The 13,311-nt window shown below is 47.3% G+C and overlaps 1 protein-coding gene across 3 annotated transcripts in view; it reads right to left on the reverse strand.

Moving 5' to 3' along the window:
- LOC137544399 (pancreatic secretory granule membrane major glycoprotein GP2-like) overlaps positions 1-13,311 on the reverse strand; it is a 100,978-nt gene that overhangs the window by 6,726 nt on the left and 80,941 nt on the right. For all 3 annotated transcript variants that reach the window (XM_068265467.1, XM_068265466.1, XM_068265468.1), the window contains one exon: positions 2,124-2,280. In XM_068265467.1, the coding sequence (XP_068121568.1) occupies positions 2,124-2,280 (157 nt within the window). The remainder of the gene's footprint in view (positions 1-2,123; positions 2,281-13,311) is intronic.

Below are 13,311 nucleotides of genomic sequence, written 5' to 3' on the forward strand. Positions count from 1 at the left end.
TATTGTCCAAAAGAAATATAATATCTAGGAGGTCCCAAAAATTGTTAAAATAACCAGGAACAATTTATAAATGTGTAAAAAAGCGGATCAGTGAATAATGGCGCTCATCGCCTATGAATAAAAATGGCGCGCATTAAAAAGATACGCTTATCGCTATTTATCGTTAGTACTGCATAATAATGGCGCACAAGGAAAAAAGAAGAAAAACGGCACACAGTAAAGTTATTTATCAATAGCGCCATTCAGATGCCAAACAGCAGACATTATTGCGCACAGTAACGTTATTTATCAATAGCTAACCTACATAAGCCAAACTGCAGAAGTTATTTAAGTGCAAAACGGTGTATGGATTTAATGTAACACTGTCAAGGTTAGGGTTAGGCACCACATGGGGAGATTTAGGGTTAGGCACCACCAGGGAGGTCTTAGGGTAAGGCACCACCAGGGAAGTGGTTAGGGTTAGGCACCACCAGGGGGGTGGTTAGGGTTAGGCACCACCAGGGAGGTCTTAGGGTTAGGCACCACTAGGGGGGTGGTTAGGGTTAGGCACCACCAGGGGGGTCTTAGGGTTAGGCACCACCAGGAAAGTGGTTAGGGTTAGGCACCACCTGGGGGGGGGGAGGGTCTAGGGTTTAGGGATGGGTACAGAGAGGGTTCTGTGTGTTAACGCTAAATAGCGATAAGGCTTTAACGTTAAATAGCGATAAGCGACAAACGGATTAGCGGCAACACCGTGCGCCATTATTTGCAGGCGCCATTTTCAGATGGATCCGTAAAAAAGTGCACTTACCTCCAGCAATCACACTCCATAATAGGCTATATAATTTATTTAATTCAATTGAAAAAGTGTTTCGCTTGCCTACAAATCATGTCAAAAATAAGCAACACAAGCTCCTCCACAAATCGTAAGCAATACATTAATGTCCATTTTGGTGTATGAATATTGGAGATCCATCTCTCTTCTCCTTTTCAAATGGTTCATAATTGCATTAACAATTTTTGGTGCCACCTCTTTTAACATTATTACCCATCTTTTACCCATCTTATATGGAGTACGGCAGATATAGGAGGTTCTTTAGCCAAGTGTGGCTGAGTTTATTCTTCCCGCCTGTCTTCTGGTTGGTTGTCTTTCAGGTGAGCCCTTTCTGTGATTAAACATAGTTCACACCTATCTTTCCATCCGTTGATAATCATGCTGTGCTAAGATTGTCTCTCAGTGATGGTGAACCCCAACTTAGGCCTGGTGCCCACCAAAAACCGCTAGCAGATCCGCTTTTTCTTATTTTTCTGTAGCGTTTCAGCTAGCATTTTGCGGTTTTGTGAAGCGTTTTTGGTGTAGTAGATTTCATGTATTGTTACAGTAAAGCTGTTACTGAACAGCTACTGTAACAAAAAATGCCTGGCAAACCGCTCTGAAGTGCCGTTTTTCAGAGCGGTTTGCGTTTTTCCTATACTTAACATTGAGGCAGAAACGCATCCGCAATCCAAAATCTGGAGCAGCCCGGGAGTATGCGTTTCTGCAAAACGCCTCCCGCTCTGGTGTGCACCAGCCCATTGAAATACATTACCCAAGCGGATCCGCACCCGCAAGCGGATCGCAAACCGCAGCCGAAACGCTCTGGTGTGCACTAGGCCTATGTGAAGAAAACTGTCCATTGCATGTATAGAGAGACTGTTAAACAGTATAAACACACATTTGGGCACCCCTGGTTAAATGACCAACTTATATATCATTAATTAATTAATAAATGAGGTGTTAAAGCACAGCATGTTTACAAATGTCAATGCACTCCATGACACCATGACACAAAAGGTCAATAGCCATTATGCAATTTTTGCTGAACATGCGTAAAAATGTTATCGCAATCATTTAAACTATAGTTTAAATGATTGTTCGTGCTGTTGTTTATCAATTGTGAAGATAGATTGAGGAATGATCGTTTGTTGGCTTTGATCCTCTGATCCATCTTCACATGGGCGAGATGGATAATTTTGCCACACAACTGTGCAGTTGATTTGGGCTGTGTCATAGGCTGTAATGAGAATTTGTCTGCAGCAACTTTAAATGTATACCACGTGGGCACCAAGCTTTGCACTATCATCTCACCAATACTATTGCTCACCTGTGTACATTTGTCACTTTTAAGACAAAGTGATACATCACAGAACATGTAAACCAATGGGTACCCAGTAAATCGGAAAGCAACCATTTCCATTTTCACGTCTGTGGAAACTCCATTTTGGATGACAACGGTGTCCACGCCTTCATCAGCAGCACACCTAGGAGCAAAATGCAGGTTTATAGTAGCAAGTTAAACATGCTGTGCATCTATTCTTGAGCCTTTTTTCTTTTTAAAAAATAAAAATTTGTTCAGTATTTACTGCAATTACAAAAAAAACCCAAAAAACAAAAAGAAGAGAAACGGCATTATGCAGCATTTATCCCTTGACATAAAGGGGGGCTAGTTCACGGTGCTCAGTTGCATTGCAGATTAAAGAGACTCTGAAGCGAGAATAAATCTCGCTTCAGAGCTCATAGTTAGCAGGGGCATGTGTGCCCCTGCTAAAACGCCGCTATCCCGCAGCTAAACGGGGGTCCCTTCACCCCCAAACCCACCCCCGCAAGACTTGGTCGCAAAGTTGGTCATGAAAAATCTCTTCCTGGAGGCAGGGCTAATGGCTGCAGCCCTGCCTCTAGTCGCGTCTATCAGACGCGCATCGCCGCCTCTCCCCCGCCCCTCTGAGTGAAGGAAGACTGAGAGGAGCGGGGGAGAGGCGAAGATACGTGTCTGACAGACGCGCGTGGGGCAGGGCTGCGGCGGTTGGCCCTACCCCAATGCAAAAGCGCTCCCCCGCTGTACGGAGGGGATTTGGGGGTGAAGGGACCCCCGTTAAGCCACGGGATAGCGGCGTTTTAGCAGGGGCACACATGCCCCTGCTATCTATGAGGTCTGAAGCGAGATTTATTCTCGCTTCAGACTCTCTTTAAGTCTGCATTCGAACTCATTGTCCATACAATTTTATGGGCCTGTTAACAGTACTGTGTTGTAACTGATCGCGTTATTCTAACTTGCTGCATGCAGGCTTTGTATTAAAGTCAATGTCCAGTCTCACAAACATTATAACACGTGTGTTATGCAACTGACCACTGTGAATCCAGCCGCAGTGATTCACTCATAATACAAGATAAAAAATATCAATTAATAATCCAACATTAATTAGAATTACGTAATATACATTTTTAAGCAGAGTACGAATAAAACAAGGACAATAGTTTTATTTAATGCAATTTCAAGGTATTATACAGTTCAGGGCTGCTACGTATTAGATTAGAGCAGTTCAGGGCTGCTACTTATTAGATTAGAGCAGTTCAGGGCTGCTACCAGGGGCGTTTCTAGGGTCCTTGGAGATCGGGGGCACCTGTGGGCACCAGGTGGGGAGGTGAAAATGGGCGTGGGCATGAGGTGAGTGGGCGTGGCCATGGGTGCGGCCAAATGTACATGAACTTAGCAGCGGTGTAAGCTACAGATAACGGGCCTGCCCATCGATATATTGGATGGAGCCCCCTGTCCTTTATTTAGATAATTTATAATCAGCATAGGCATAGATCAAAGATGTATACGTACATACAATTTTGATTGGTCAATCACTGACCCCCAATTTTACCACCCCCGTGCAGTAAGTGGGCCAACAGACAATGAATTTTATGAACAGAGCTAAAATTGGCTAATCAAAATTGTATGTGTGTACCAGGCTTTACAGCTAATACTGTACATACTGAAAGTAGCAGGGATCAGCATACAATATAGCTGGTTTACAATCAGTAAAGGCACAGAGTAACACCTTACACTGTACACACTGGAGGTAAATCAGCACACAGTGCAGGCACTAGAAAACAGCGTATACTGTACATACTGTAGGCAGCAGAATTCAGCACACTGCAGCTAGCGTGCCAAAAATATGAGGATCAGGTTGTGCGGCGTGCTTATCGCGCCGCACCGAAAAATGGGTGGGCCATGGACCAGAATATAGGTGTGGTAACGGGTGGAGACAAATTTACATGAACCTAGCAATGGTGGGACATTACATTATGACAGTGGTGGCGAACCTTTTGGAGGCCGAGTGCCCAAACTGCAACCCAAAAGTCACTTATCTATCGCAAAGTGGCAACAGCAATTTAAACTAAATACTGTACAAACGTTTTAACTCATACATGAACATTATGGAAAATCCAAGTTGAAAATAAACTGTGAAGATAAACAATTTCATCCATCCTACTCCTGAAAAATGTATTCAATTTTTTAGAACCTCCCAGTTTTATTTTCTGTTTTAAAAAGCTAAAAAAGTAGGTTTAATGCTATTGTCTCATATGATAAGGATTCAGCTTTTCCCATAGTCTCGCAGTTAGCAATCATGTGACCCCCAACAAGACAAATTCAGCAATCATGAGGCCCCCAACAAATCATGAGGCCCCCAACAAGACAAATTCAGCAATCATGAGGCCTCCAACAAATCATGAGGCCCCCAACAAGACAAATTCAGAAATCATGAGGCCCCCAACAAATCATGAGGCCCCCAACAAGATAAATTCAGCAATCTTGAGGCCCCCAACAAATCATAAGGCTCCCAACAAGACAAATTCAGCAGTCATGAGGCACATAAATAGACAGCATTTCACATAAATAGGCAGAATGCCCCCTTAATATGGTAGCCCCCCAAGTTAGGTAGTGAGTGACAAGGACCCCCAGGTTAGCTAGTGAGTGACAGGCGCCTCCAATTAGGTAGTGAGTGACAGGGACCCCGATAGTGAGTGCCAGGGAGCCCCTTTAGGTAGTGAGTGAGTGCCAGGGAGCCCCTTTAGGCAGTGAGTGAGTGCCAGGGAGCCCCTTCAGGCAGTGAGTGAGTTCCAGGGAGCCCCTTTAGGCAGTGAGTGAGTGACAGGGAGGCCCTTTAGGTAGTGAGTGAGTGCCAGGGAGCCCCTTCAGGCAGTGAGTGAGTGCCAGGGAGCCCCTTTAGGTAGTGAGTGAGTGACAGGGAGCCCCTTTAGGTAGTGAGTAAGTGCCAGGGAGCCCCTTTAGGTAGTGAGTGAGTGCCAGGGAGCCCCTTTAGGTAGTGAGTGAGTGACAGGGAGCCCCTTTAGGTAGTGAGTGAGTGCCAGGGAGCCCCTTTAGGTAGTGAGTGAGTGACAGGGAGCCCCTTTAGGTAGTGAGTGAGTGACAGGGAGGCCCTTTAGGTAGTGAGTGAGTGCCAGGGAGCCCCTTCAGGCAGTGAGTGAGTGCCAGGGAGCCCCTTTAGGCAGTGAGTGAGTGCCAGGGAGCCCCTTTAGGTAGTGAGTGAGTGCCAGGGAGCCCCTTTAGGTAGTGAGTGCCAGGGAGCCCCTTTAGGCAGTGAGTGAGTGCCAGGGAGGCCCTTCAGGCAGTGAGTGAGTGACAGGGAGCCCCTTTAGGCAGTGAGTGAGTGACAGGGAGGCCCTTTAGGCAGTGAGTGAGTGACAGGGAGCCTCTTCAGGCAGTGAGTGAGTGCCAGGGAGCCCCTTTAGGCAGTGAGTGAGTGACAGGGAGGCCCTTTAGGTAGTGAGTGAGTGCCAGGGAGCCCCTTCAGGCAGTGAGTGAGTGCCAGGGAGCCCCTTTAGGAAGTGAGTGAGTGACAGGGAGCCCCTTTAGGTAGTGAGTGAGTGCCAGGGAGCCCCTTTAGGTAGTGAGTGCCAGGGAGCCCCTTTAGGTAGTGAGTGAGTGACAGGGAGCCCCTTTAGGTAGTGAGTGAGTGCCAGGGAGCCCCTTTAGGTAGTGAGTGAGTGACAGGGAGCCCCTTTAGGTAGTAAGTGAGTGACAGGGAGGCCCTTTAGGTAGTGAGTGGGTGCCAGGGAGCCCCTTCAGGCAGTGAGTGAGTGCCAGGGAGCCCCTTTAGGCAGTGAGTGAGTGCCAGGGAGCCCCTTTAGGTAGTGAGTGAGTTCCAGGGAGCCCCTTTAGGTGGTGAGTGAGTGACAGGGAGCCCCTTTAGGTAGTGAGTGAGTGACAGGGAGGCCCTTTAGGTAGTGAGTGAGTGCCAGGGAGCCCCTTTAGGTAGAGAGTGAGTGACAGGGAGGCCCTTTAGGTAGTAAGTGAGTGCCAGGGAGCCCCTTTAGGTAGTGAGTGAGTGCCAGGGAGCCCCTTTAGGTAGTGAGTGAGTGCCAGGGAGCCCCTTTAGGTAGTGAGTGAGTGACAGGGAAGCCCTTTAGGTAGTGAGTGAGTGCCAGGGAGCCCCTTTAGGTAGTGAGTGAGTGACAGGGAGGCTCCCCCTCTAGCCGCCGCCGCTCCCCCCTCACCTGGCAGTGTAGTCAGACCTCAGGATCAGCGGCGACCCGACCAGTACGAGCGGGCGCCGGACGCACCCGCTCTATATGCGGAAGTGATGTCACTTCCGCATATCAGTGCGGGCGCTGGGTCCTAGCGCCCGCACGATTGGTCGCCGGCTCGCCGCCTGATCCTGAGGTCTGAGTGACGCGGCGGCGGCGGCTGGAGGGAGCCGCTGACAGAGGGGGTGAGCGGCGGCCGGGCGGCGCGAAGAGATCCGTGGCACCCCAGGACAAATTGGGGGCACGTGCCCCCCCAGAATAGGGCTAGCGACGCCCCTGGCTGCTACGTATTAGATTAGAGCAGTTCAGGGCTGCTACGTATTAGATTAGAGCAGTTCAGGGCTGCTACGTATTAGATTAGAGCAGTTCAGGGCTGCTACATATTAGATTAGAGCAGTTCAGGGCTGCTACATATTAGATTAGAGCAGCTCAGGGCTGCTACGTATTAGATTAGAGCAGTTCAGGGCTGCTACGTATTAGATTAGAGCAGGTCAGGGCTGCTACATATTAGATTAGAGCAGTTCAGGGCTGCTACGTATTAGATTAGAGCAGTTCAGGGCTGCTACGTATTAGATTAGAGCAATTCAGGGCTGCTACGTATTGGATTAGAGCAGTTCATGGCTGCTACGTATTAGATTAGAGCAGTTCAGGGCTGCTACGTATTGGATTAGAGCAGTTCAGGGCTGCTACGTATTAGATTAGACCAGCTCAGGGCTGCTACATATTAGATTAGAGCAGTTCAGGGCTGCTACGTATTTGATTAGAGCAGTTCAGGGCTGCTACGTATTAGATTAGAGCAATTCAGGTCTGCTACATATTAGATTAGAGCAGCTCAGGGCTGCTACATATTAGATTAGAGCAGTTCAGGGCTGCTACGTATTAGATTAGAGCAGTTCAGGGCTGCTACATATTAGATTAGAGCAGTTCAGGGCTGCTATGTATTAGATTAGAGCAGTTCAGGGCTGCGACATATTAGATTAGAGCAGTTCAGGGCTGCTACGTATTAGATTAGAGCAGTTCAGGGCTGCTATGTATTTGATTAGAGCAGTTCAGGGCTGCTACGTATTAGATTAAAACAGTTCAGGGCTGCTACGTATTAGATTAGAGCAGCTCAGGGCTGCTACATATTAGATTAGAGCAGTTCAGGGCTGCTACATATTAGATTAGAGCAGCTCAGGGCTGCTACGTATTAGATTAGAGCAGTTCAGGGTTGCTACGTATTAGATTAGAGCAGTTCAGGGCTGATACGTATTAGATTAGAGCAGTTCAGGGCTGCGACGTATTAGATTAGAGCAGTTCAGGGCTGCTACGTATTAGATTAGAGCAGCTCAGGGCTGCTACGCATTAGATTAGAGAAGTTCAGGGCTGCTACGTATTAGATTAGAGCAGTTCAGGGCTGCTACATATTAGATTAGAGGCAGTTCAGGCAGGGCCGGATTTGTACTTACCAGTGCCCTAGGCCTGCTGTCACCAAGCGCCCCCCCCGCAACCACCACCACCACCAAAAAACATTCTGGCCAACTATCTGACTAGCGATCACTGGTTTGAATGGGCCCATTTCAGTTGTGCTGCTGTGCCCCTCATTGAACAAAGAATCAGTGGATGCTCTCTGTCCTCTCACGATGGAAATTTGCGCTCCTGCCCGAATGTGCACAGCAGCCGATAGTGTTCTGGGAATGCATACTTGAGAAATTACGGTGATGTATGATCGGTACTTGTCAAGAATGCATAACACTATACTGGCCTCGGTTGCTGTGCACATCTGGGCAGGAGCAGGAAATTACAGGGAGCTCAAGTGGCCAGAGCATGCACTGCTTCTTTATCCTCTGTGCGACTGGCAGCAGTCAGAGCCACAAACAGGTGTCAGGGAGCGTGAGTGGCCAGAGCATGCGCTGCTTCTTTGTCCTCTGTGCGACTGGCTGCAGTCGGAGCCACAAATAAGTGGCAGGGCAGAGCAATGGAGAGAAGCCCATCCAAAACAGAGAACAGGTAAGTAGCAAACATCCTGTCAAGACCCACTTTGGATGTTTGGTTGTAATTAGTGTGGACCTGAACTCAGAACTTCCTCTCTGCTCTAAAAGATATGCAACAACATAACCTTTACAAAAAAACATTTTTGTTACAGCTGATACAAATCCTGCAATAAATAGACAGTGTGTCTAATTCCTACTTTCATGGAAGCAAATATATTAACATCTTGTGCTTTAAAATAAGCTTATATGCTGTGGCAGTCAGGTGACACAGGGAAGATATCAAATTTGTGATTAGACACAGATGTGGAAGAATTCGAAAGGCTCTCTAAATACATACAGGGTGCATTTCTCTGTTTTCCTTCTTTCCTGTGCAAGAGTTCAGCTCCACTTTAAAGCATCTGAATGACATTTATTTATATTTGCTGAAAAATCTACGTATCTCTTTTGAATGCTGAATGTACATAATAATAACATATTGGCAGTATACAGCAACAAAGTATGAAGAAGGCTTATTAGCAGAAAGATTACTCTTTTTCTTTTAAGCCAATAAATGGTATCATCCTGATTCAAAACTCTCTGCTTTTACTGATGGCTAAGATGGTAGAATGCTCTAACACTACAGGAAAGCAGAAGGGTGCCAAACCATACACACTAGCATAGAGGTAGTAACAGCTCAGGTGACAGTGACAGTTTAGCAATGAAAGGGAAGCATACAGCATTTTTATTCCAGGCTGCATCAGTTCTCATAGATGGTCGGAGCTGACGGACAGAAAATGAGTCAGGAAAGAGTTAACTTAAGCAGAGAGGAGATCACTGGCTAGGAAGAAAAAAAAGCAATAAATTATGGCTAGATAAGAAAGTGTAATTTACAACTGCCGGGGTCAGTCAGTGTCACAGCTGTAAAAAAAAAGGCAAAGAAACTAGCAGAAATGTTTGTGAATGCCTGCATTAGAACTCAGCTGAACTTAGTTTTATCTGCTTTGTAATGTAAATCCCTGGTATTTCTCACATCCACTTGTACTGTATGTCGATCATAATTGGATCATCAGGTAACAGTAATGATTGATCCTGATTGTTATAACACATCAGGAAGTGAGAGGTACAGGGATTGGGGAACTCTGGAATTCATCTATTAGTGCAGAGCAGGGCGCTGGATGGCTGCGCTGTGGGAACAGAGGAGATGATTTACTTTGACATATGACCTCTTTTCTCTCCAAGTCCTGCCGCCCTTCTGATCTTATCTGATTTTATCGCCCTAGCCCGTGGCCTTTGTGGCCTTTGCAGAAATCCGGGCCTGAGTTCAGGGCTGCTACATATTAGATTAGAGCAGTTTAGGGCTGCTACGTATTAGATTAAAGCCGTTCAGGTCTGCTACATATTAGATTAGAGCAGTTCAGGGCTGCTACGTATTAGAGTAGAGCAGTTCAGGGCTGCTACTCATTAGATTAGAGCAGTTCAGGTCTGCTTCGCATTAGATTAGAGCAGTTCAGGGCTGCTACGTATTATATTAGGGCAGTTCAGAGCTGCTTCGTATTAGATTAGAGCAGTTTAGGGCTGCTACATATTAGATTAGAGGCAGTTCAGGGCTGCTACATATTAGATTAGAGCAGTTCAGGGCTGCTACGTATTAGATTAGAGCAGTTCAGGGCTGCTACGTATTAGATTAGAGCAGTTCAGGGCTGCTGCGCATTAGATTAGAGCAGTTCAGGGCTGCTGCGTATTAGATTAGAGCAGTTCAGGGCTGCTACGTATTAGATTACAGCAGTTCAGGGCTGTTACGTATTAGATTAAAGCAGTTCAGGCAGGGGCGTAACTAGAAATCACTGGGCCCCCCTGCGAATATTTGGATGGGCCCCCCCCCCCCCCATAGGTGCCAAATAATCGTAATGGGGCAGCGTTTCACTGTAAATTAATTGTAAAGTGGGCAGCATTTTACCAGACAATCGTAATGTGGGCCAGAAAATCGTAATGTGGGCAGAGTTCACCAGAAAATCGTAATGTGGGCCTTTAGAAAATCATAATGTGGGCAGAGTTCACCAGAAAATCGTAATGTGGGCACCAGTCACCAGAAAATTGTAACGTGGACAGCATTCACCAGACAATCGTAATGTGGGCAGCGTTCACCAGAAAATCATAATGTGGGCAGAGTTCACCAGAAAATCATAATGTGGGCAGAGTTCACCAGAAAATTGTAACGTGAGCAGCAGTCACCAGAGAATTGTAACGTGGACAGCATTCACCAGACAATCGTAATGTGGGCAGCGTTCACCAGAATATCGTAATGTGGGACAGAAAATCGTAATGTGGGCAGAGTTCACCAGAAAATCGCCATGTGGGCAGCAGTGACCAGAAAATCGCCATGTGGGCAGCAGTCACCAGAAAATCGCAATGTGGGCATCAGTCACCAGAAAATCCTAATGTGGGCAGCAGTCACCAGAATATCGTAATGTGGGCAGCAGTCACCAGAAAATCCTAATGTGGGCAGCAGTCAGTCACCAGAATATCATAATGTGGGCAGCACACACCAGAAAATCCTAATGTGGGCAGCAGTCACCAGAAAATCCTTATGTGGGCAGCAGTCACCAGAAAATCGCAATGTGGGCAGCAGTCACCAGAAAATCGCAATGTGGGCAACAGTCACCAGAAAATCGTAATGTGGGCAGCAGTCACCAGAAAATCGTAATGTGGGCAGCAGGCACCTGAAAATCGTAATGTGGGCAGCAGTCACCAGAAAATCGTAATGTGGGCAGCAGACACCAGAAAATCGTAATGTGGGCAGCAAACACCAGAAAATCGCAATGTGGGCAGCAGACACCTGAAAATCGCAATGTGGGCAGCAGTGACCAGAAAATCGCAATGTGGGCAGCAGTGACCAGAAAATCGTAATGTGGGCAGCAGACACCTGAAAATCGTAATGTGGGCAGCAGGCACCTGAAAATCGTAATGTGGGCAGCAGTCACCAGAAAATCGTAATGTGGGCAGCAGACACCTGAAAATCGTAATGTGGGCAGCAGGCACCTGAAAATCGCAATGTGGGCAGCAGACACCTGAAAATCGTAATGTGTGCAGCAGTGACCAGAAAATCGCAATGTGGGCAGCAGTGACCAGAAAATCGTAATGTGGGCAGCAGACACCTGAAAATCGTAATGTGGGCAGCAGACACCTGAAAATCGTAATGTGGGCAGCAGACACCTGAAAATCGCAATGTGGGCAGCAGTGACCAGAAAATCGCAATGTGGGCAGCAGTGACCAGAAAATCGCAATGTGGGCAGCAGACACCAGAAAATCGTAATGTGGGCAGCAGACACCTGAAAATCGTAATGTGGGCAGCAGTGACCAGAAAATCGCAATGTGGGCAGCAGACACCAGAAAATCGTAATGCGGGCAGCAGACACCTGAAAATCGTAATGTGGGCAGCAGTGACCAGAAAATCGCAATGTGGGCAGCAGTGACCAGAAAATCGTAATGTGGGCAGCAGACACCTGAAAATCCGGAAGTGACGTCAGCCGCTAGAGCGAGAAGGCCGCGATGGAACGCAAGGAAGAAGGTATGTATCCCGCCGCCGCTGCCCGCTGCCCACACACATTCACTAGCTGGAGGGGAGCGCAGAGGGGAGAGCCCCGAGGTGAGGGAGAGGGGGGAACTTCCCCTCTCCCCGCCGACTGTGGGCAAGGCTTTCCCCTCATGCTGCCACCCCTCCAGCCCCCAAAAAACGGCCCCGAGCGGGCCCCCCCGCGGGCGCAGGCGCTGCAGGGCCTATTGCTACGCCCCTGAGTTCAGGGCTGCTAAGTATTAGATTAGAGCGGTTCAGGGCTGCTACGTATTAGAGTAGAGCGGTTCAGGGCTGCTATGTATTAGATTAGAGAAGTTCAGGGCTGCTACATATTAGATTAGAGCAGTTCAGGGCTGCTACATATTAGATTAGACCAGTTCAGGGCTGCTACGCATTAGACTAGAGCAGTTCAGGGCTGCCACATATTAGATCAGAACAGTTCAGGGCTGCTACGTATTAGATTAGAGCAGTTCAGGGCTGCTACGCATTAGATTAGAGCAGTTCAGGGCTGTTACGTATTAGATTAGAGCAGTTCAGGGCTGCTACATATTAGATTAGAGCAGTTCAGGGCTGCTACGTATTAGATTAGAGCAGTTCAGGGCTGCTGCGCATTAGATTAGAGCAGTTCAGGGCTGCTGCGTATTAGATTAGAGCAGTTCAGGGCTGCTACGTATTAGATTACAGCAGTTCAGGGCTGTTACGTATTAGATTAAAGCAGTTCAGGGCTGCTACGCATTAGATTAGAGCAGTTCAGGGCTGCTACGCATTACATTAGAGCAGTTCAGGGCTGCTGCGTATTAGATTAGAGCAGTTCATGGCTGCTACATATTAGATTAGAGCAGTTTAGGGCTGCTACGTATTAGATTAGAGCAGTTCAGGGCTGCTACGCATTACATTAGAGCAGTTCAGGGCTGCTACGCATTAGATTAGAGCAGTTCAGGGCTGCTACGTATTAGATTAGAGCAGCGCAGGGCTGCTACATATTAGATTAGAGCAGTTCAGGGCTGCTACATATTAGATTAGAGCAGCTCAGGGCTGCTACATATTAGATTAGAGCAGCTCAGGGCTGCTACGTATTAGAATAGAGCAGTTCAGGGCTGCTACGTATTAGATTAGAGCAGGTCAGGGCTGCTACATATTAGATTAGAGCAGTTCAGGGCTGCTACGTATTAGATTAGAGCAGTTCAGGGCTGCTACGTATTAGATTAGAGCAATTCAGGGCTGCTACGTATTAGATTAGAGCAGTTCATGGCTGATACGTATTAGATTAGAGCAGTTCAGGGCTGTTACGTATTGGATTAGAGCAGTTCAGGGCTGCTACGTATTAGAGTAGACCAGCTCAGGGCTGCTACATATTAGATTAGAGCAGTTCAGGGCTGCTACGTATTTGATTAGAGCAGTTCAGGGCTGCTACGTATTAGATTAGAGCAATTCAGGTCTGCTACATATTA

This window comes from Hyperolius riggenbachi, chromosome 2 (genome assembly GCF_040937935.1).
Source record: "Hyperolius riggenbachi isolate aHypRig1 chromosome 2, aHypRig1.pri, whole genome shotgun sequence".
NCBI lineage: Eukaryota > Metazoa > Chordata > Amphibia > Anura > Hyperoliidae > Hyperolius > Hyperolius riggenbachi.